The sequence below is a fragment of the Alexandromys fortis genome, unplaced genomic scaffold (assembly GCF_014885135.2).
Source record: "Alexandromys fortis isolate MF-2015 unplaced genomic scaffold, M_Fortis_MF-2015_v1.1 scaffold_197, whole genome shotgun sequence".
In the NCBI taxonomy this organism is placed as follows: Eukaryota; Metazoa; Chordata; class Mammalia; order Rodentia; family Cricetidae; genus Alexandromys; species Alexandromys fortis.
The window spans coordinates 1,415,846-1,437,379 of NW_026068072.1; the positions used below are offsets into that span (position 1 = coordinate 1,415,846).

At 52.4% G+C, this 21,534-nt stretch overlaps 1 protein-coding gene across 7 annotated transcripts in view; it reads left to right on the top strand.

The window, feature by feature from the left end:
• Cmklr1 (chemerin chemokine-like receptor 1) overlaps nt 1–21,260 on the top strand; it is an 87,289-nt gene extending 66,029 nt beyond the window's left edge. For 5 of the 7 annotated variants that reach the window (XM_050121094.1, XM_050121095.1, XM_050121096.1 and 2 more), the window contains 2 exons: nt 17,538–17,625; nt 18,971–21,260. In XM_050121094.1, the coding sequence (XP_049977051.1) occupies nt 17,538–17,625; nt 18,971–20,088 (1,206 nt within the window). In that variant the 3' untranslated portion in view covers nt 20,089–21,260. Of the gene's footprint in view, nt 1–6,301; nt 6,348–6,493; nt 6,718–17,537; nt 17,626–18,970 lie in introns of those variants that run through there. The other 2 variants (XM_050121098.1, XM_050121097.1) reach the window with 2 other exon arrangements.
• Nucleotides 21,261–21,534: the final 274 nt, after the last annotated feature.

The window sequence follows — 21,534 nt, forward strand, 5'->3', positions numbered from 1 at the left end:
TGAAGGAGAATGAGGTGGGTTTGCAGTGTGGGTGCAGGGTACAGGTGTAAGGGGGACTGTCTGTGGTGTAAGCAGGTACTCACAAGCAAGTTTGGTTTGTATGATAAACCATATTAATAAACAAGAAGAGTAGGGACCACAGAATTGGCCCAGGCTGTCTCCTACCAGTACAGACTGTCAATAGTATCCAACCTGTGGATGCTGACGTCATCAGGACATCAGCGCGGAGAAGTAGAGGGATTCTGTTCTGACATTCCTGGGAATATTCTTAGAAGCTGTTTTTTCAGTTTTAAGCCAGCCGCATATATTCCTGCTGGACTGAACAGTTAGCCTTCCCTGGTACATTCAGAGGAAATGACTTTGTTGAACGGCTGTATGGTCAGTCTCTCCTGCAATACCCCAGGCTAGGTGTGGTTAGGTTCCCAGGAGCCCTGTCCCATAGCCTGGGCAAAAGTATTCTGATCTTAGCACCAGAAATCTGCCTCACTGTGGTTTGGACTGTTCATTGCCAGGACCACGTGACCTGGAAGCTGGCATCTCTTCCCTGGCCAGGAGCCTCAGAGATGGAGGCCCCTGGGAGCAGTTCCGGCATTGCTGTCTGGTCTGTTTCCTTCTCAGGCCTGGCTCCCAATTTGTTCCTTCCAGGTCCCTTCCTCCTTTCACTCTTACTCTTAGTTTATGTTCCTCACACACAAACTTCTCCTTTGAACTCTCACCCTCTTCTGGTCTGAGCCGGTACCTTGGCAAACGCCAGCCTACCATCCTAACACCACTGTGAACCCCTTCCTCCGGAGGACTCAGGGTGTGCCAGCTGTCCTGGGATGAGGGAGAGGGGGCTGGGGAGGCCTAAGAAGGGTGCTAAGGAAGTGCTAGCTAAGGTCAAAGAGAGGAAATGCTCAGTGCCAGGATGGGGAGGTGTCGGGTGTGGTTTGGGTGGCTCCTGGGACTTGAACCAGGCCATTCAAGTTCAGTTAGTAAACAGAGCAGCGTTCTCAATGACTCAGTCTTACTAGAAGTTCTGCTGGTTGGGGACTCAAACTGTTAACTGACCCCCAAATCACCTCTCTGGAAACTACCAGGCAAAGGGCATGTGTGCTCCAGAGGTGGGGTGATCTGCAGGGACACTGAATCCTGTGTCCTGAGGTAGCCTTCAGTTCTTGCAAGGGACAGGTCATTCCATACTCTCTGTATGTGAGGCTTCGTGAGGTCCAAAGTAGACCCACTCTGCAGATGTGGGGGTGGGTTCTACGATACAGAATCATGGCAACTGAAGGCCAGGTTGCAGCTAGATAAATGTGTGTGTGTGTGCTTTGCTTTGCTTTTATTACTCTTTTTCAAGACATGATCCCTCCCCAGAATGCAAGGATTTCAGGCTTGGATGACAATGCTTGGTTTATGAGGTGCTCAGGTTAGGGTCTGGGGAGTCATGCACAGTTGGCAAGCACCCTGCCGGCTGAACTGCATCCCTAGCCCTGTGTCAGATCTACTGCTATCAAATGAGACTAGAGTTCATGACAGTGGCCTGGTGACCCCTTCTCCAACAGAAGGAGACAGGCTTTCACCTTAGGAGTTTTCAATTCCCTTTGGTCGGCAGCCAGCATTTTGTTCTCTGATGGTGTCAGGGCAGATGAGAGGGCCATTTCCCTGACCATTTCCCTCCCAGGTCAAAGTGTGGGCTTGCCTTGGAAGAGGTAACGGAGCGGTGATGGGGGGCGGGGGCAGGCTGCCCATGTCCCTCTTCCCTAGAGCCTGGGAACAGGGTGGGACCTCACACTCCACCATCCTGGCAATAGTGACAGCCCATTTGTTACTGCCTGGGCCCAGGCCAGAAAATTCTGAGCTGGGCTTAGCTGGAGTCCTGGGGCAGGTCAGAGCCCTGGGCTGTCTCACGTCCCATTGGGTTGTCTAGGTTTCTGAAGTCCTCCACTTGCGCTGGAGTCTGTTTGAGGACAGCCCTGTGAAGAGATGGGCAACTTGGGGTCACTGGAGGTTCTTGAGATGTTGGAGGCATGCTGCAGTGGCAGATAGGCCAAGGGCAGCCAGGGAACAGGGCAGCACCCAACAGAAGAGCCCCAGAACACGGCAGTGGACAGCTGTCTCTGGTTGTGTAGGTCGTAGGAGTCAGGCTGTCCTCATTCAAACCCCATTCCTGGCCCTTTTTGGCCAGAGCCATTTCTGCTTGGTGCCTCAGTTTCCCTTCCAGCCTTCTTTCTTCCAGTGCAGACCTTACTATCCACCCGAGTATACCTTTTTAGAAAGACAGACACTCTCTACTTGTGAGTATCCATGGCTTCCTATTGCCAGCATGATCCTGGATAGTCAGGTCTAGTACGGCATTGTAATGTGAGTCTCTCTGTCATCCATCACCCTAACCACCTTATCAGGCCTCTTGACCTATACTCAGCACCCTTCACTGGGGCATCTTCTCCATCCATCTGGCAAATGACTGGCACCTTGAGAGATCAGTTCCAATGTCACTTTCCCTAGAGGCTTCACCTGTCCCCAGCCTCCTGCCCCTTGCTTTGTCAGGGCCAGGACTCACGGACATGGTGACTGGAGGGTTCAGACTGGAGTCACGGAGAACCAGCATGTACTTATCACTCCTGCAGAGCCCCACACCTTCTTGGGACAGAGGCATGAGGGCAAGACTCTGCTCCTCTCTTACCCTCCCTTGCTCCTCCTTCCACGGTGGTGGAAAGGCAGATGGTGTGGTATATTGCGGCTTACTTAGTGTCCCGGAATTGAGGAACAAAATGAAGGAGTGGGGGCTGCAGCCAGCTCCACCCTGACAGTGAGGCCAAAGACGCTAGTTGGTTGGGGGGTCTGAACTTGGGACAACATCTTGTGACCCTGGCCATGCCACTTGTCTCTGAGGGTAGGGACTGGGTCGTCTTACCCCACAGCCTTCGGCAGGGGGGCAGCCAGGTGCTTACTTGCAGCTTTTCCATGGGTGCTGGACCCGCTCCTGCCTCGGACTTTTGTACTTCCTGTCCCCACTTCCCAGAATGTTCTTTTACCCACTGACTCCCCGTCCCTGAGCTCAGGTCTCCACTCAAATATCAGTTCCTCAGGGAGGCTTCCCTGAAGCCAGTGTCAGGCCCTGCGTGCCTCTCTCGGTCTGTTTATAGCAATTATTAACGGCTGCTGTTGTTCTTATTTAAACAGGCAGCATTTCTTTGCCGCTGGGAGGTTGGGGCTTGCCCAGGTGACACAGCTGAACTGGGACTCAGCCCCAGGCAGTGTGCCTCTGAGGTGTTTGCCCTGTCTGTCATATAGCGCCTCTGATGACTGTCGCTTATACCCCTTCCCGAGCATAGCTGTGTTCTATGCTGATCTCTGCTGTACCCCACCACCCCAGTCCAGCCTGGCACACAACAGGTGCTTGGTGAATGAGTGTGGCGCCGGCGAGAGGTGCAGAGGGTCCTCAGAGCCCAGTCCAAGGTCAGTGTCATCATTTGGAAGTGTCTCTCTTTTGGAGGTTTGAGCTTGCCCCGGGGAGGCTCACTCTGGCCCCCAGGAGGACCTCTGTCTCCTGACCCCTCTCTGGTAGAGGTGCCAAGCAGAGCTTTGTCCTTTACCACCTGGGGTCCTGCCAAGCCCACTTTCTGCTATGTAGGAGCCAGGTGTCTCTGGAACATGGTGGCCACCGCTGTGCAGCCAGCAAGGGCCCCTAATGCATGCTTAGGCAGCTGTAGAGGACTGGGTGGGAACCCTGGACCCTAAAGCAGTGAGCTCCCTAGGAGCTTGTAGGAAGTGTGTGACAGCTGCCCCATGGGTGACAACCCTTTGCTGTCAAAGCTACGCAGTGCTGGCACATGGCTGCCCTGGTCTCACTGTCCTCAGCCTGTCGAGAGCAGCAACAGAGATGAGGAAACCCAGAGAGGTGAAGCGCCCACCCTGCTCACTAAGGCTGGAATACTTCAGATTCCTGGGAAACACAGTGTGGGAGCATCCATTCTGTTCGTTCTGGCAGCTCACAAGGAAGCTCAGTTTGTGTAAATGTTAGTTTTTAAACTGTGAAGTGGGGATGAAGGGCTATTTTCCCCAATTGAGCTATGTCTAAAAGGGAAAACTGAGTCATGGGTTCAGGATGGGTAGCCCGGTCAGCCTCCCATTGTCACTCTCTGGAGGACAGACTTGCAGTTGGCTGCCAGCACAACGGTCCAGTCTGAGCTCTGTGTGCTCAACACCTCCTATAGGCGCTCTCTGCTCTCCTGCCAGGCTCACGGCACCCTCAGAGGGTTTACATAGCCAGCTCAGAAAACAGAGGTGGCTCATCCACACTGAGGTCTGCAGATAGCCTCTGACCCTGCAGCTAGGAATGAGGGTTCTAGTCAGCCAGAACCCAGTCTTGCATTTGGCAAATTAATCCTAAAGCCACTGTAGCTTCAGAGGATCCCTACAAATTCCTCTTCACCCTTCATTGCTTGCAAATGTTTTATTATTTATCTCATGAATGATTGACTTCCATTTCTGAGAGGCGAAGTAAGTTGCCTAGGACCACATAGCAGGCAGGGAAGCAAAGCATGCTGTCTTTTTAGGAGCCATAACACTAAACTGGGGATAGACACTTGGCCCAAATATAGTGTCAAGCTGGACAAGAGCCTATGAAATCATTGAGACTCCAAGGAGTCGGGCATATTTGTGGCTTTTTTTTTTTTTTTTGAGCCAGGGTCTTGTTAAGCAGCCCACACTCTACCACACCCAGCTAAGTTATTTCTAAAGACGTTTACTAAGTAAGGCCAAGAGAGAAGAGAAAGCACCCAGCTTCAACTGTAAAGCGGCTACAAGCACGGTCACCATCCCAGTCTGGGCTAGATGCTTATATAGTGTCTCTCGGCATTCCGGCACATAGTAGGCATGCAATAAAACGGAGCTAGTAGGGTGACTGGTACTCATATTGAATCCTGACCTTGGGGCCCCAGAGGAACCCGGTCTCCAGACTCACTCTTTTGTCCCCAGCTGGCAGGTTATGGAAGCCTCCTGCTAGTGTCGGGGAGTTCTGTCTCCAGCCCAGACTGAGCAACCTCCTCCTCCCCATGCGTGCCCCATGCCCGATGCCCTGCAGCCACACTGTGTGCCCCACTCAGGAAGGCTTTTATTTAGATAGGGCTCTCACTAGGGAGTCCGTGGCTAGTCTACCACCCATCTTATAACATGCAGTGCCCCTCTTGCCTCTGCATGCATGTCATCTCATGCCTAGCAGAGAGACCTCTTGGGATCCATCCAGGGCACCCTGGCAGGAAGTGCACTCTAAAAAAGGCTTTGGGGTTCATAGAGCCAGTCACAGCTGCTCTAGTGGAAGAAACCAGGCGGTGGTGTGGTGTTTGGGGGGGATCTGCCTTCATCCGTGTGCCCACCAGACACAAGAGGTGTTCTGGGCTCTGCTGGCCCTCTGAGTGTGTGGGCTTCTTATTTCTGCCAATTCTCAGAGAGTCTTGTCTGCAGGCTCTGGTGTGCTGACTCAGAGACCTAGTGCGGGGGCGTGGGATCAGGGAGGAAACTCTCCTTGACAGAACTAATTCTGTCCAGCGCTGGGAGCCAGGCCTGTGACTGGAACATCTCTGTAATTTCCAGACACCTGGGCCCCATGCACTGTAGCCCCTAAGTGATTCTAGAACTGTCCACAAGAGCTGGGAGGCCCCCTTCTCTGCTCTGAGTAAATAGGACTAGCCATCAAAGACCTGGCAGTCTGGAGGTGTTCAGGCTGGGGAGCCGGGGAAGGAAATGCTGTGTGAGCCTGTGCTGGTCATGTGACCTCTCTGAACCTGTGTGTGTGTGTGTGTGTGTGAATCTGTGCTGCAAGGGTAAGCCTTCCCACTAAAGCATACGATGCATGAGGTTCTAGGTCCTAGGCTCTGGGTACATCGTGCACATGACAGCCCAACTCTCCTGTTCTGTGGCTTAGAGAGGGTCAGGTACCCTCCCTGGACTTCAGTTTCCACCCCAGGACAACCTCTGAGGGACTTCTCCATTCTTAAAAGCCCTTTGGAGGAAGAGAGAACTAGAGACGTGGCTGAGCCATCACCCAGCTGGACTGTCAGCTGCGGCGGTGGGAGATGGGAACAGAAGCCAGACCAAACATACTGGCCATTTGGAGCTGGGGAAGAGGGTTTCCAGTTTCCTTCTGGGCTCTCACGCCCACGCCCACTGCCCTGATAAGGCCCTTGTGTTTGTCCTGGGGCCGCTATTCAGAGGTAGAGGAGCGGAGGGAAGCAGAAGGGGGAGGAGAAAGAGAGAGGGAGGGAGAGAGAAAGAGAGAAGGATAGAAACAGAGAAAGGAAGAGAGAAATACAGAGAAAGAAAGATCCAGCTGCCTAGAGGGTGAGGACCAGGTGCATGCAGAGGTGAGAGAGGGCTGTAGGTGAAGGGCTTTTGGTTGGCTGGGACTAGGGCCAGGGAGGGAGAAGGAAGGATGGCTGGGACAGGGCGGGGTGGGGGGGGGATTGCTGAGAAAGAAACAAAGGAGGCGGAGAGAGGGAGTGAGGCACGGGAACCAGCAGGAGGGACAGACAGAGAGTAAGACCCCATGTGGCTCAGGGGTACAAGAAGGGATAGAAGCTGGGTGAGCGGAAGACAGACAAACATCTGCTGCCCAGATGTCTCTTGGTCCTACCATCCTCCTTCCACGGGGGTGGGGGAGCACGGGCCAGCAAAGGACAGCAGAAGTGGCGCCCTGGCTTCTTAGGCAGCACAGGCTTGTACTGCGCTCACCAGGTAAGGTGGGGGAGGGTGACTTTGAGCAAGTTGCACTTCCCTGGCCTCAGGTGCCTCTCTTGTGAGCTGGGGACCACTAAATGGGTCGAGGACAAAAGAGGCATGTGGCCATCTGCTGTGGCTAGGCATATCCCAGGGTCTACACCAATTTCAGGATGAACCCCGCATGCATCCTTGAAGGATGGCGGACAATGAGCTCCTTGTAAAGGGCATTGTGACCAGAGGCATCCCTCACATGGCCACTCACCAGAGGCAGAGTGACTGGAGGGAACCCAGGACATGGTGCACCATGGATCCTGTGGTATCCATCCTGTGGGGGTTTTAGGAGGTTCTGCTTAGGCCAAGGACAAAGGGTCCTGGTGTGTCTTGGAGAAGAGCAACGGACATCTTGCAGGCTGTGGGTTAGAGCTCCCGTCCACCTCTGTATTTCCTCCTAAGGCGAGTGGTTAATTTGATGTGTCTTTCCTGATCGAGTTTGCTGTGTGAGCTTGGGCACATGACTTAGCTTCTCTGTGCCTTCATGTGTAGGATGGTGGCCAGAATATAGCACAAGTCAGTTCAGTGGAGGAGGAAGGTGATGACATCTGCCTGAGGGCTTTGTTCTTTGTGGCTGGTAAAACCAGATGTGGATGTGGGCAGGCGCAGCCATCTGCCTGGGGCCCTCTGGTCCTGCAAGTCTTGGCTTGCTGAGGACATTTTGATGTGGGGACACCCATCAGTTCCCTCCCCCTGAACTGTCGCTGTTATTCCCCTAGGGTCACCCCAGCCCAGCAGAGAAGACTGTCGGGCAGGGCCCTGAGGAAAGTCTTTTTGCTTTTTGTTTGCTAGCGTAGCTTGGTTGTGGGATCAGTGACCCAGGCATCGCCCAGGTGTGAACCCCAGACAAGGGTTTGTGGTGTTTGTTCTTAGGATGTTTTTTCTGGCCCTCAAGAAAAGTGAAGAAGGTAAAATTCTTTGCCTTCACACCCATGCCTGCTGCCTGCAGCCTCTGTTCTGGCCACTGTGTGCTTTGTTGGTCTCTAGGCCTGGCTCCCCAGGAGTGCTCTCCCTGAGTGCTCCTCCTAGAGTCCTCCCCTTCCAAGTGCTTCTTCCTGAGTTCTTTCCCTGCGTGCTGCTCCCATGCAGCTGATCCAGTGTGGGTCTACAGGTCACAGGGTCCCTGCTGTGTGCTGCTTCTTTGCATGAATTTTCCATGGAGCTCCTCCCGCTCTGTGGGGCTAAGAGCATCATAGCTCCTTACAGCAAGCTCACTGCCCCCCTTTCTCCTGCCCCATTTCCCATGGACATTCAGGACCTCCAGCATCCAGCTTTTGGCAGGGGCACCTGTATCCACCCATGTCCCCAGAACCTTGACTGTTTCTCCAGGTGGACTCCTGCTCCCAGCACCTGGGACCTGGGGCTCTGTTGGAGGACTGACAGGCGGGAAGCACCTGGGATGCTGATGAGGGGGAGGGCAGGTGGTGGACATATGTAATTTTCTGGAGCATGGAGCATGGCCTGCCTTGTTCCCACAATGTATGGTGTGTGAGCCCAGGAATCCTTTGGCTGCTGACGTGCCCGGCCTCCTCTGTCTCCCAGTCCTTCTGCCCCACTCCCCAACCCAGTTTTCCTGGACTGCGTGGCAGCCACCCCTGTATGTAGAAATTCTCGCTGAGGTGTTTGTTTGTGGACTCTCTGTCAGGCCATGGAGGGTGCCTGGGAGTTTTCTCAGGTCACCTCATCTCCTAGATGCCTGAGGCACCCGCAGCTCTTTAGGGCTTACCACAGCATGCCTGCCATGTTCTCTTTGTTGCTCTTCAGTTTGGTGTGTTTGATCTAGGGTCCTCCTTGTCTGAATGTCGCCTGTTCCCATTCCTTGGTTGTTTTCCTGTCAGGGTTATCCATCCCGAGGTTCCTTGGCTATTCTGGACAGTCATTCCTCTTTGGAGGTAGGGCTCTTCTGATTGTGTGTGTGTGTGTGTGTGTGTGTGTGTGTGTGTGTGCCCTGCTGTAGCCACTTCTCATTACTGGTAACTTCCCACCCCTAGAAGCAACTTAAGCGATGGAGGATCTACTTCAGTTTATGGTTTGAGGGGATATAGTCTTTGTTGGCAGGGAAGGCGTGGTGTCCAGGGCTCCATCGGAGGCAGCAGAGGCTTGAGGCAGAACCTGGGCCCATGGAACATCTCAATTCTTGGCATGTGACCTGGGAAAGGATCCAAACTCAAAATTGAAAGCCTAGACACTACTGAACAATGCTGCTTCTGCAATCTTGCACATAGAGTTGCAAAAGCATCGCATGTTAGGCACAGGAAGGCAGCCACGTGGGTGGCAGGTGTTGGAATCTTAAAGCCTCAGTTTCCTCAGATTGATCTGTCTGTCTATCATCTATCTATCTATCTGTCTATCTATCTATCTATCTATCTATCTATCTATCATCTATCCATCATCTGTCTGTCTATCTATCTATCTATCTATCTATCTATCTATCTATCTATCTATCTTGGCTTGTCGAGACAGGGTTTCTCAGTGTAACAGCCCTAGCTGTCTTGGAACTCTCGCTATAGTCCAGGCTGGTCTTGAACTCACAGAGATCCATCTGTCTTTGCCTCCCAAGTGCTGGGATTAAAGACGAGTCACCAAGCTTGTTTCCTCATCTTTTTAAAACATGGGTGGTACATACCACGCTCACTGCAGAGCTGTATGGCAATGGTGTGGTACAACTAATGGGCTGGGCACACATGTAGAGAGTGTGCAACAGATTCTGATGTCATAAAAGGACGGGGCACATTGACTGAGTACCCTCTGTGTGCTGGACCAGAAATGGGCTGTTGGGAAGGGGCCTACATTAGGCAGTCGACCTATGTCGAGTGGTGGCCTTGGGTGAACAGTGGTGGATGTGGCTGGCAATAGGAAAGGCCTGGGGATTGGAGACAGTGACGTGAAAGGGGCAAGGGGTGGGGACCTGGGGACTCTCTCTGTGGTAAAGCAGCAACAGCAAAGAGCTTTACCCTGGAGAGTGGGCAGAATGTCTAGAACCTATGTCTGAAACTGGGAGTGGGTGCAATCACGCTGGGAACCTTAGGACTGTGAGGACTGCTAAGTGCTGTGTGTAGCATCACCGAGCTGGGTGGGTCCTGGGCCAACAGACACGGTTAGTTAGTTAGTTAGTTGTTGTAGTTTTATTTACAAGGGCTTATTTAACTTAACAGGTCTTGTTCCATCATTGACAGCAGTCAGGGCAGGGACTCAAGTAGGATCTTAAAAGAAGAAACCACAGAGGACCCTGCCTGTGGGCTCACTCACAGGCTCATGCTCAGCTGGCTGGCTTTATTATAGAGCCCAGGACCGCCTGCCAAGGGAACGGTGCTTCCCCCAGTGGGCTGGACCTTCCTGCATCAATTAAGACTCCCCCCCCCCCCACACACATACAGATGTGTTCTCTGTCAATCTGATCTGAGCAATCCCTCGTGAGGCTCCCTTCTCAGGTGACTAGGCTGTGTCAAGTTCACAGTTAAAGCTTTAGTAGGACACCAGTTTTCACACCAGCCCCCTCGCCCCCAGGCTGAACCCCAGATCTGCAGCAGACACTAAAGGATCGAGCCGGACACAAGAGTTCATGGCTGGTAGTCGTGATATCCATGTGTCACGCTACATTTCCACCTTCCAGACCTACCTAAAGCCTCAGAGGCACGCGTGTTCATCCATCACGTGGCCGTCCATTCACTAGACGATCCTGCAATTCCTGCACCAGAGCTGTGTGTGATGCACCCTGGGGCCGATGAGAGAGAGCTGCGCGGGGTGCCTTTTGACTGTGAGCCTGTAATAGCTTAAACAGACAGATGAAAGGTGGGAAGGCAGAAGTGATTCTAGGATTAGTTCACTCCCAGAACCCAGGGCTGTGAGCAGAACCCACCACTCTCGGTCACCATGCCAAGAGGAGAGGACGAGAGGACACTCCTGTGTGTCCACACTGTTTTCTTGGCTGCACTGGGAAGACAGAATAGAGCGGAGCAGAAGGAGCAAAAGTTGGTGTCCCAGTTTGCTCTCACTGACATGAGGGGGTGAAGTAGAACCAGACCCCACTGTCCTGGAGGAGCCAGCCATTCTCCTGGGGGAGCCAGCCGTTGTCCTGGGGGAGCCAGCCATTGTCCTGGGGGAGCCAGCCACTGTCCTGGGGGAGCCAGCCACTGTCCTGGGGGAGCCAGCCACTGTCCTGGGGGAGCCAGCCATCTGCCCATTTCTGTAAGGAACCATAGTCTTCTGTTTCTACTGGACAAGCCCTGCCCGTGTGAGCAGCTATGGTGGGAGCTGGCATGGAATCCTGGTGTTTATCCCCTAAGACAGAGAAAAATTAGCAAACTGTTTCTTCACAACTATGGGAGGGCAGAATCTGGATCCAAGGGATCAGGTGGGATCACCCAGGGGCCTCCTGCAGGTTCTCGGTCTCTGGTGGCTCTGGATCTCAGTTTCATTTTCTTGTGGTCTCATTTTCTAATGTCAAATTTCTGTCATTTCTTTTCTCTCTCTTCCTCTCTCTCTCTCTCTCTCTCTCTCTCTCTCTCTCTCTCTCTCTCTCTCTCTCTCTCTCCCCCCCCCTCCCCCCCTCCCCCTCCTCTGACTCTTTCTCTCTCTCTGTCAAGCTCNATCTGGATCCAAGGGATCAGGTGGGATCACCCAGGGGCCTCCTGCAGGTTCTCGGTCTCTGGTGGCTCTGGATCTCAGTTTGATTTTCAAGTGGTCTCATTTTCTAATGTGAATTTTCTGTCTTTTCTTTTCTCTCTCTTCCTCTCTCTCTCTCTCTCTCTCTCTCTCTCTCTCTCTCTCTCTCTCTCTCTCTCTCTCTCCCCCCCTTTTTCCCCCTCTCTCTCCTCTGACTCTTTCTCTCTCTCTGTCAAGCTCTCTCAATATTACTCTGGCTGGTTTGGAATTCATAATGTTCCTGCTGCCTTTCTGGGTGTTTTATTCCGGTCTGCTCATTTAGGACCAATTCTATTCAGGACAGTGTTTACCATAGGTACTTTTGCAAAGATCCTTCCTCCAAGTAGCTCCAGATTCATAGACTCAAGTGGACACACTTCTCTGAAAGAGTGGACATTGTTCCAGCCACTACTGGGTTAGAGACCTCCAAGGGAAGATCCCGCTGTAAGGATGCTTGAACCTGGTTTTTCAAGGATGACTTTGGAGAGGGAAATGTCGTTTTACATCACGGGGGCGCTGCTGCCTGCCCTGGTGCTGCTGCCTGCCCTGGTGCTACTGCCTGCACTGGCACTGGTCCAGAGCTGCCCTGCTGATGCCTTGACTTGGCTTTTCTGCAGTTCCTGTATTAAATCCACCGGGACTGGGATGAGCTGGGACCTTAATCAGATGCATGCAGGGCATCTGGGGCCTCCGAGATTTCTCCATCTGCTGCTCCATTCCTACCACAGCAGCTCTTTAGCCTTAGAAGGTTCAGGTCCTGGTAAGTTCCAGCAGGCGTTGGTGTTGTCATCTTTCCAACTCCCAGACTGTACCACTGAGGCCCAAGAAGGGGAACTGATTTCAGAGGCCCTCTGCTGCCACCTCCTCCTTGTGTCTGCTTCTCTTCCTAGGGATGCAGGACTGTCCCAGGGAAAGCACAAGACAGGCCTAAGGTTTTGTGGATCAGGCAGGCCACTCTAGGCTCCTGTGTCAGATGAATAGGAGCTCAGAGCCTGTCCCTGGTCTCTGGGGGAGCTGAGGACAGGAGAGGGAGGCCAGACATGCTTGCTTCATCTGTGACCCTGTGTGTTCCTGACCTCAGCCAGATGGTTCTGGAAATCGGGGAGGTTGCACTCCTTGGCTAGGAGGGACAGGGCTTAGAAAAGTAGGACAAGAGGAAGTGTTAGTCACTATTCTATCGCTGCGAGGAGACACCATGACCACGACAACCCTTAGGAAAGAAAACATTTATTGGACGTTTGCTTACAGTTTCGGAGGTCTGGTCCATTAATATTGTGGTAGTGAGCATGGTGGCATGCAGGCAGGTGCTGCGGCCGTAACAGAGCTGTCTTGATCCACAGGGAGATTCTGGGCTTGGCATTGGCTTCTGAAACCTTAAAGCCCATCTCCAGTGACAAGGCCACACCTCCTAGTCCTTTTAATTCTTTCAAGTAGTACCACTCCCTGGTGGCCAAGCATTCAAATGTTTGAGCCTACGGGGACTGTTCTTATTCAAACCACCACAGGGAGGCTGTCTGGTTAGAGGGGACAGCACCCTGCGGCATCAGGAAGGGTGTGGGCAGACACTAAATAAAGTGTTCCGTGTACTAGAAGCGAGGGTGGAGGTTGGAGTGATGGGCACGGAGGAGTCTGGCTGAGCAGATGTTAGCTGCACCCCTTCCCTCACCTTTACAGTGGGGTAACAGTAGGGCCCTGGGGATGGGTGGAGGCCTTCCAGCTAATGAACTTAAAGGTGCTTAGCCCAGTGTCTGGATAACTGTATACTGATAACGGAATCAGTACGGAGTAGGTGACGTGCGTGAGGACCGGCTGAGGCCAGAGAGGCCGGCTACAGACCCACCGAGTTGAGGGAGTTACTGCCAGGATCTGCAAACATGACCTCGAGCTTCCTCGCGGCCACATGAAAAAGGGTGATGTGATATTACAGATCATGGATTATCAAGATAGAGGAAGCAGCACTTCTTCAAGGGAAGCCTTGTTCTTTACCACAGTTTCCTCCAGGGTATTCCTCCGTGGGCACCTGGGAGAGAGCAGTAGCACGGGGCAAGAACGCTACAGCTCTGTGGGGTGACTTCCACGAGATTTCTGCTTACCGAGAGCGAGGAGGGGAGGCAGCTCAGAGAAGGCGTATTTGTGGGAGACAGACACGGGGAGGGCCTGAACTCTGAGGACTCAAGGCTAAAGCTTGGAGGCTTGGAGCAGGTGGGACTGGGGCTGCCCTCTCTCCAGAGCAGTGGAGAAGTGGAGCATCCTAGGGGTCAGGTTCTGCTCACACTCACTGCTGTGTGGCTACAGACAAGAGGCTTTACCTCTCTGAACCTGCTTCCTCGTCCACAAGGCGGGAGTCTTCCCCATGGGGCCATCTGAGCACTGCAGGGTGTTGGCATGTGGCCAGGGCTCTGGTCTGTGTTAGCTATTTATGGGACATGGGGTGCACATAGAGGTCCCACTTCTTTATTCCACGAGCTTTCTAGAGGCAGCGGTGTGTGTGTGTGTGTGTGTGTGTGTGTGTGTGTGTGTGTGTGAGTAACAGGAGTGCTGTAGCTCTTTGCACAGTTGGCAGAGACCAAGCACCCGTTGTCACTGCACACAGTGTTCTGGGCAGTGGATGGGAGGAACTCTATGGCAGAGCTTAGGAACCAGGATGCCCAGCCCTGTGACCATGTCTTGGCTCTGAACCCAAGCAGGAAAGACAGATGGAACAGCCATTCCTCAGGCCTCTCTGGCTGGCCTTTTCCCATCTGCCTTGACAAAGGCCACCAGAGGGGGCATTAAAGGGCAACGAGACAGTGTGCCAGGCCAGTTCTCAGCACAGCCATCCCTCCTTCTTGATGGACTTTTCTGTCCCTGGATTTGACCACCCATAGAAGAAAAGTATTTTGGAAAGCCGGATATGGTGGCATAAAAACCTTTCAGTGGCATATACCCATAGTCCTGGTACTCAGAGGCAGGAGGATTACTAGTTTGAAGACAGCCTGGCCTACACAACAAGATGCTTTCTTTCTCAAAAAACAAAAACCAAACAAAACACCAAAAACAATACCAAGAAAAAAATCAAAATAGAAAAAGGAAAAGAACAAAAAAAAAAAAAAAAAAGAAAAGGAAGGAAGACGATGTAGGTTGAAATTGCTGGTGTTATAAGCATGTGTGGGCTTTTCTTCTCATTTCTTGTCACAGGATGCTGAGATACAAAGGCTATGCGCACAGCATATCTATGACATTAGACACTGAACTCAATCCCCAGGAAACTTAAAGCATCTGACAAAATGCATGTGGTTCTATATGCCAATGTGCTATTTTAGAAATGAACGTGAGGATTTGGGTATCCAAGAGGCATTTGGGAGCCAGACACTGTTTCACATAGGAGTCAGTCCTTGGGACCCCCTACAGTGAAGTACCCATCACCTATTCCCTTCACACCCCCTTTATAGACACGGCAACTGAGGTGCTGAGACCACTGACTCCATGCAGCTCAAGTTATGGGGAGACCGACAGATGCTGAGGGCCTTCCTCCATTTAGGAGGGCTAGGGGCAGGGAGGTAAAGGCTACCCAACAGCTGACCTGCTTCTAATAGGATGAACCATGACACACTTGGCAAAGCTATATATTCATATATATATCTCCGGAGCCATCCCTGTGGCCCTGGCTCAGAGATGAAATGACACAGCCTCTGACCCCAGCTGCTCCCAGCCCAGCCTAAGAACCAGACATGACATCATTGAGGTCATCTTTCTATGGCCAGCAGCATCTGAGTCCCCTGTGCCATAATGGAGGGTGCTGGGTGGAGCCTTCTCCCTCCTCTCTCAGCCCCACATCCGCATCCCTGCTTGCCCTTTACCCCCACTCAGAGGTCCCTTGTCCCAGAAAGCGTACAGTCCTCGCTGAATGCGGCTCCTCTTACTTCTTGGAATATTTGGGGTCTGCCCTGGCCTCTGTCATATCTGCGAGTCCACTGTGGGAAGAGACCCTAAGGGAGTTGCTTCCCATCCCTGGTGCCTGTGAGGCCCAGCACAGGGAGCGTAGACAGACACATGGCAGCAGTTTTCAGGGCACCGTGGCCTGGCAGTTAAGCCTGGCTTCTGCAGGCTTCAGACGGCTTTCTCACCCATCTGTGTGCTAGGTAGGGACCTTCTGCTCCCCAAGTTACACAGTAGCATCTCCAGGGTTAAGGCAGGATCATCGCTAGGGGAAGGTGGCTCACTTGGTGAAGAGCTTGCTCTGCAACCATAGGGCTTAAGTTCAACTCCAGCACCGTAAGAAAACAAAACAAAAACTGTAGCAGCAGCTGAAATGTCTGTACCGAGGAGGCAGGGGCAGAGCCATGCAAGGGCCTTGCTGGTTAACCAAACCAGTAGAATCTGAACTCCAGATACAGTGAGAGATACTGACAAAAAGAGATGGAAGATGACACCTGATAACTACCTGTGTCCTCGCAAGCATGCTTACATACATGCATGCTCACTCGTGCACACATAAAGACACATGTGCACACACCAGTGTGACCACCACTGGGACTGAGTGCTCAGTCCAGGCTCTCAACACGTAAGAGTTTCAAGTGGCACTTCATACTGTCAGACAGCAAGTCTTCCCCTGACAATGGGCCTCTCTTGCTTTCCCTCCCTCCCTCTCCTTCCCTACCTCTTCCCCTCCCTCCCTCCCCCTCTAGCACTAGGGATGATGAACCCCAGGCGCTAGCTGAGTGCTCCTCCACCATGTGGCATCCCTGTTCCCAGTGCTCATTCCTTGGATAGGCTCCCAGTCTACCAAGTATGGTGACAATCAAGCTCACGTCCAGGTCCCTTGGGCTCAGAGCCCCAGTGAAATTTTCCAAGAGGCTTTCATTTAACAAAAGTGTTTTTCTGTAATGAGAGGCACGCTCAAGCCCCAGAGGAGCAGCCCTGAATGCAAGCGCAAGGGAGTTGGCTGGTTGGGAAAAAGGGAGACTTTCATTAACAGTCTCACTGGGGTTAGAGTCCATTTGTCGAGACCGGAGGACCCCCACAGTGGAGGTCAGAGCCTTCAGTTCAAATCCTGTGCACCCTCGGGGGTGACGCTTCACTCCTAAGCCCTGACGGCTTTCTGTGTCCCCTTGCCAAGCTAACTGCCCATAGCCTGATGTCCACTGCTTCCTAACACACTGACATGTTCTGGGATCTGAATGTCCCTGCTTTGTTGATGGGGAGCCTGAAGTTTAGACAGAAGTCACATGCTAGAAGTGCACAGCTGGGAGGTGACAAAAGTCAGATTTGAGCCCTGCACCCAATCTCTGCCTCTGGCACCTCCAGGTTCACAAACTCTCCTAGAAGCCTAACTGGGTTGCTAGAGGCTGACATGGGACTAGTTGGAAGCCTGCCCTGGCAGGGCTCAGAGGCTGCGTGGGTCACTGTCCCTATACAAAGTCCGCAGGTCAGGAAGTTTGTGTCTAATTAGTGCTGACCACCAGGACAGGAAGGTCTATATCTAACTCATGGTGACCACCAGGCCCAGAGAAGGCTTTCTGAGCTCTGTTTCCACACATTTTGGAGGCAGTATTACTTTGTAGCCCAGGCTAGCCTCAAACTCATGATCCTCTTGCTTCAGCCTCCCCACATGCCTGGGTTATAAGCATGAGTCATTTCATTCTCCACATTTCTAATTTTAAAAATCATTTACTTATTTATTTGACATGTGTATGGAGGCCTGAATGTGTCCATGTTCATGTGTGGTCAAAGGACAGTTTTGGGAACTCGATTCTCTTCCACCGTGTGGGTCCCCAGGACTGCACTCTGGTTGTCAGACATGGCCGGCGAGTGTCTTTGCCCGCTGAGCTGTCTCACCGGCCTAGTTTCCATACTCTGTAAAGCAAGAGCAGCAATGCCTGCTGGGAAGAGGCCCTCCCATGTGGGTGAGTGTCCAGAGCCACCCCCACAGCCTGTGTGGCATCTGCACGCACTCACCTGTGTTTCGCCCCTTATGCTGGTGCCCACACGGTATGGCAGCTGTTGTGGGTAGAGCCACTTGGTCCTAGGTTCAAGGGCTCTGCTCTCTCCAGCAGGGGAACCTTGGCTGAGTGATTCCCACCTCTCTAAGTAGCTGTTTCCTCCTTACTGGGCTCTGGGTTTACCTGCTGCCTCTTCTCCACCATTCCCACCCCCTGCAGGTATTTGCAGCTGTGCATAGTGACTGCCTGGCTGGGAACTCACACTGGAATTCTGTTCTGCAACAGCCAAGAGTGAAGGTCTCTAAAGGTAGGGACTCACATCTCCAAAGGGTCATCAGCAGGGTGGGGTCAGGGGAGAATGCTGGGATGCCTGTCCCCGAGGCTTTGGACGTGTGAGTGGAACCATGGTCATAGCAACAGGCTCCCTTCTCCACTGCATCAGAGCTGGTGTGATAGTCTATACCCCAGGGGTGTGTGAATGACTAATTATCTCACACAGATTACAGAGGAAGGAAGGGTCCTTAGGAGGCCAGTGAGACTTAGTTTAGGAACCCAACCTTTTTCTGTGGAGGTGGAGGATTTCATCATTGGCTTTGTTGAGATTTGTATTAGTGATTTTATATGGCTGTGATTAAAACACCACAGCCAAGGTGATCTATAAAAGAAAGTACTTAATTGTGCTCACTGTTTCAGAGGGATCGGGTCTATAATGGTGGAGCAAAGGCATGACTGCAGGCAGCTGAGTGTCCATATCACAAGCAGGAGACAGAGAGAGCACCACCACCATCCTGCCATGATGTACCTCCTCTAACAAAGACACCCCTCCTAATCTTTCCCAAACAGTTCCGTCAAATGGGGCTGAATATTCAAGCACGTAAGCCTAGGGTGGCCATTCTTATTCAAAACACCACGTGGTTCCTACTGCATCCCCCCCATCTCTGCATCTTCAGCTTGTTTGGGGCTCAGCTCCATCTGGCCTCACATTCCTACTTGGACTTGTGGGGTCCAGCTGTTACTGTCTATATATGCTAATGAGTATGGTAGTGCCGGGCTTGCAGATGTTTGTGAAAGAAATAAAGTAGGCCAGGTGTGGTGGCACACACCTTTAACTCCAGCACCTACGGGCAGAGGCAGGTGGATCTCTGTGAGTGAGTTCAAGGCCAACCTTGTCTACAGAGTAAGTTCCAGGACTGCACAGTAAGAAGTAGAGGGTAGGAGGAGGACAAAGAGGAGGAGTAGGGGGAGGAGGAGGGGGAGGAGGAGGAGAGAAGAAGGGTGAGTAGAAGGAGGACTTGGGGAAGGAGGAGAAAGGCGAGGAGGGTGAGGAGAAGGAGGACTAGGGGGAGGAGGAGAAGAGGAGGAAGGGAGTGGTCATAGCAGTGGGAATAGAAGGCCAGGGAGATGGTTATGAATACCAAATGAACCGAGGAACTTCATGTTCCGTGTCTCCTCTGCCATTACCCTCTGCCCTTCACATACACCTACTACATGAACACATGTACGTACACATATGACAGGCAATGAATACAAAGCAAAGAAATGAAACGACAGAGGGGAGATGGCTGACTTACGGCCCTGGCCTCTCTGTTGCCAGGCAACGCCTCAGCACCTGTCTGTCGAGGTCTAGCCTGTGACCCTGTCATCTCTTGCAGAGATGGAGTACGATGCTTACAACGATTCCGGCAGTTACAATGATGATTACACAGACATCTTCGACCCCATTGTGGATTTTGAGGAGGTGAATCCACTAGAGGCCAAGGTGGCCCGTGTCTTCCTGGTGGTGATCTACAGCGTGGTATGCTTCCTTGGGATCCTAGGCAATGGCCTGGTGATTGCCATTGCCACATTCAAGATGAAGAAGACAGTGAACACTGTGTGGTTCGTCAACCTGGCCGTGGCTGATTTCCTGTTCAACATCTTCCTGCCCATCCACATCACCTACGCCGCTATGGACTACCACTGGGTGTTTGGGAAGGCCGTGTGCAAGATCAGCAGCTTTTTGCTCAGCCACAACATGTACACCAGCGTCTTCCTGCTCACGGTCATCAGCTTTGACCGCTGCATCTCTGTGCTGCTTCCTGTCTGGTCCCAGAACCACCGCAGTGTCCGACTGGCCTACATGACCTGTGTGGCCGTCTGGGTTCTGTCTTTCTTCTTGAGTTCCCCATCTCTTGTCTTCCGGGACATAAACAATATGCATGGGAAAATAACCTGCTTCAACAACTTCAGCTTGTCTGCCCCTGCTTCTTTTCCACACTCCACTAACTCCCAGGTGGATCATGTAGGGTTCAGCAGACACGTAGTGGTCACCGTCACCCGCTTCCTCTGTGGCTTCCTGATCCCCGTCTTTATCATCACCGCCTGCTATCTCACCATCGTTTTCAAGCTGCAGCGCAATCGCCTGGCCAAGAACAAGAAGCCCTTCAAGATCATCATCACCATCATCATCACCTTCTTCATTTGTTGGTGCCCCTACCACACACTCTACCTGCTCGAGCTCCACCACACGGCTGTACCGAGCTCTGTCTTCAGCCTGGGACTGCCTCTGGCCACTGCCATTGCCATCGCCAATAGCTGCATGAACCCCATTCTCTACGTCTTCATGGGCCACGACTTCAAGAAATTCAAGGTGGCTCTTTTCTCCCGCTTGGTCAATGCCCTGAGTGAAGACACGGGAGCCTCCTCCTACCCCAGTCACAGGAGTTTCACCAAGATGTCCTCATTGAATGAGAAGCCTTCAGTGAATGAGAAGGAGACCAGCGCACTTTGAGCCCTATTGGCAATGCCCCCATGGGTGCCACAGCCCAGGGACACCCAGGGATACCCAGGACTTGTCTCTTGAAGCAGGAGACATGATAGGAACCTTTCTGGTATGCTCCAATGCCCACTACATTTTGTATATGTGCTCATGTTTTGAGTAGGATTCCAGAGTGTGGACACGGACACTCTTCCAGCAAAATGGAAGTCAGATCAATCTGAGCCTCTGGAGCAGGAAGAGTAGGGGACCAGCTTTGACTGACTCAGAAGAGAACAGGGTTCTCCATCTGGGCACATAATTTCCTGTGCGTGCTGCAGAGTCTCTAGTGTGGGTGAAGAACTCAGCGCAAACCCATTGCAGACCTGTTAGAGCCACAGGGCAGTCAAGCCAGCAAGCCTCCCCTCCACTGCCACCATCCTCCAAGAACTTGACTTTGGATTTCAGACGAGCTGGGAAGACCAGGACCTGAGGGGCTGCATGGAACCCTGCAAGGGCGAGGCCAGCTATGGGTGGTGGTGGTGACAAAGAAATGGAGGAGAGCAGAAACCCAAAGGATGGAGGCACAGAACATCAGCAGCATGCCACAGGGAGATGGTGCTCTAGTTTGTGGGTTCAGGTGGTGGCAGCCCTTTGCTCCCGTGCCTATTGTCACCTGAGGCTGGTGGGGAGGAGGACATCCTCGCCAAAGCTTCCTCTCCATCTCAGGGTCTCTTCTCTCCTTCCCTAATCCTCTCCGCTCTGGCTGGAAGGTCTTAGAATACACCTCCCTGGGTGGAGGGTGGAGGGCAGAGGGAGGAAGGTGAGGATGTCATCTCCCCCATCCATCCTCTTTAAGCTTCCTGGAGACTAGAGAGTGGAGTTTTGAGACTCCAGGCTCAGAGCATCCCCCAAAGCTGTCTCTGGGGGCTCGGCTGTGAAGCTGATGAGCTGACTGGCTCCTCCTTGAATCACGCTTCCCAGGTGAGGCGGCACAGCCTTGGGAGCAGCCCATGGATGGACTTTCTTCCCCAAATCAGACACTTTCTCCTGGCAGGGAAGTCAAGACTTGAGGAAGGGAAATGACTCACTCAATACTCTTAGTGGCAGACCTGAGCCCAGCTCTGCCTGGCTGCCTTCATCCCTACACTGAGGATTTGATACCCTGCATTATTTAAACATATTAAACTTAAAACATTTACCATGCATTTAAAGTGTTTCACGTGTATCTTCTCATTTATTCTTCACAGAAACCCTGATTTAGGTCCTTATACATATGAGGAGTCAGAGACTCAAAGAGGTTAAGTAACCGGGCAGTGGGACCAAGTGAGATGTTGGTAGGCTGGATTTGGAGTCAGAAAGGAACTAGTGGTTTGGGGTTTTAGCCATAAATATTGGCTCTTTAGTGGATCCATATGAACACTTTAATAGTCTTTATGAAGCTTTGCATGTTGATTTCAGAGTAACCCAACATGCAAAGAA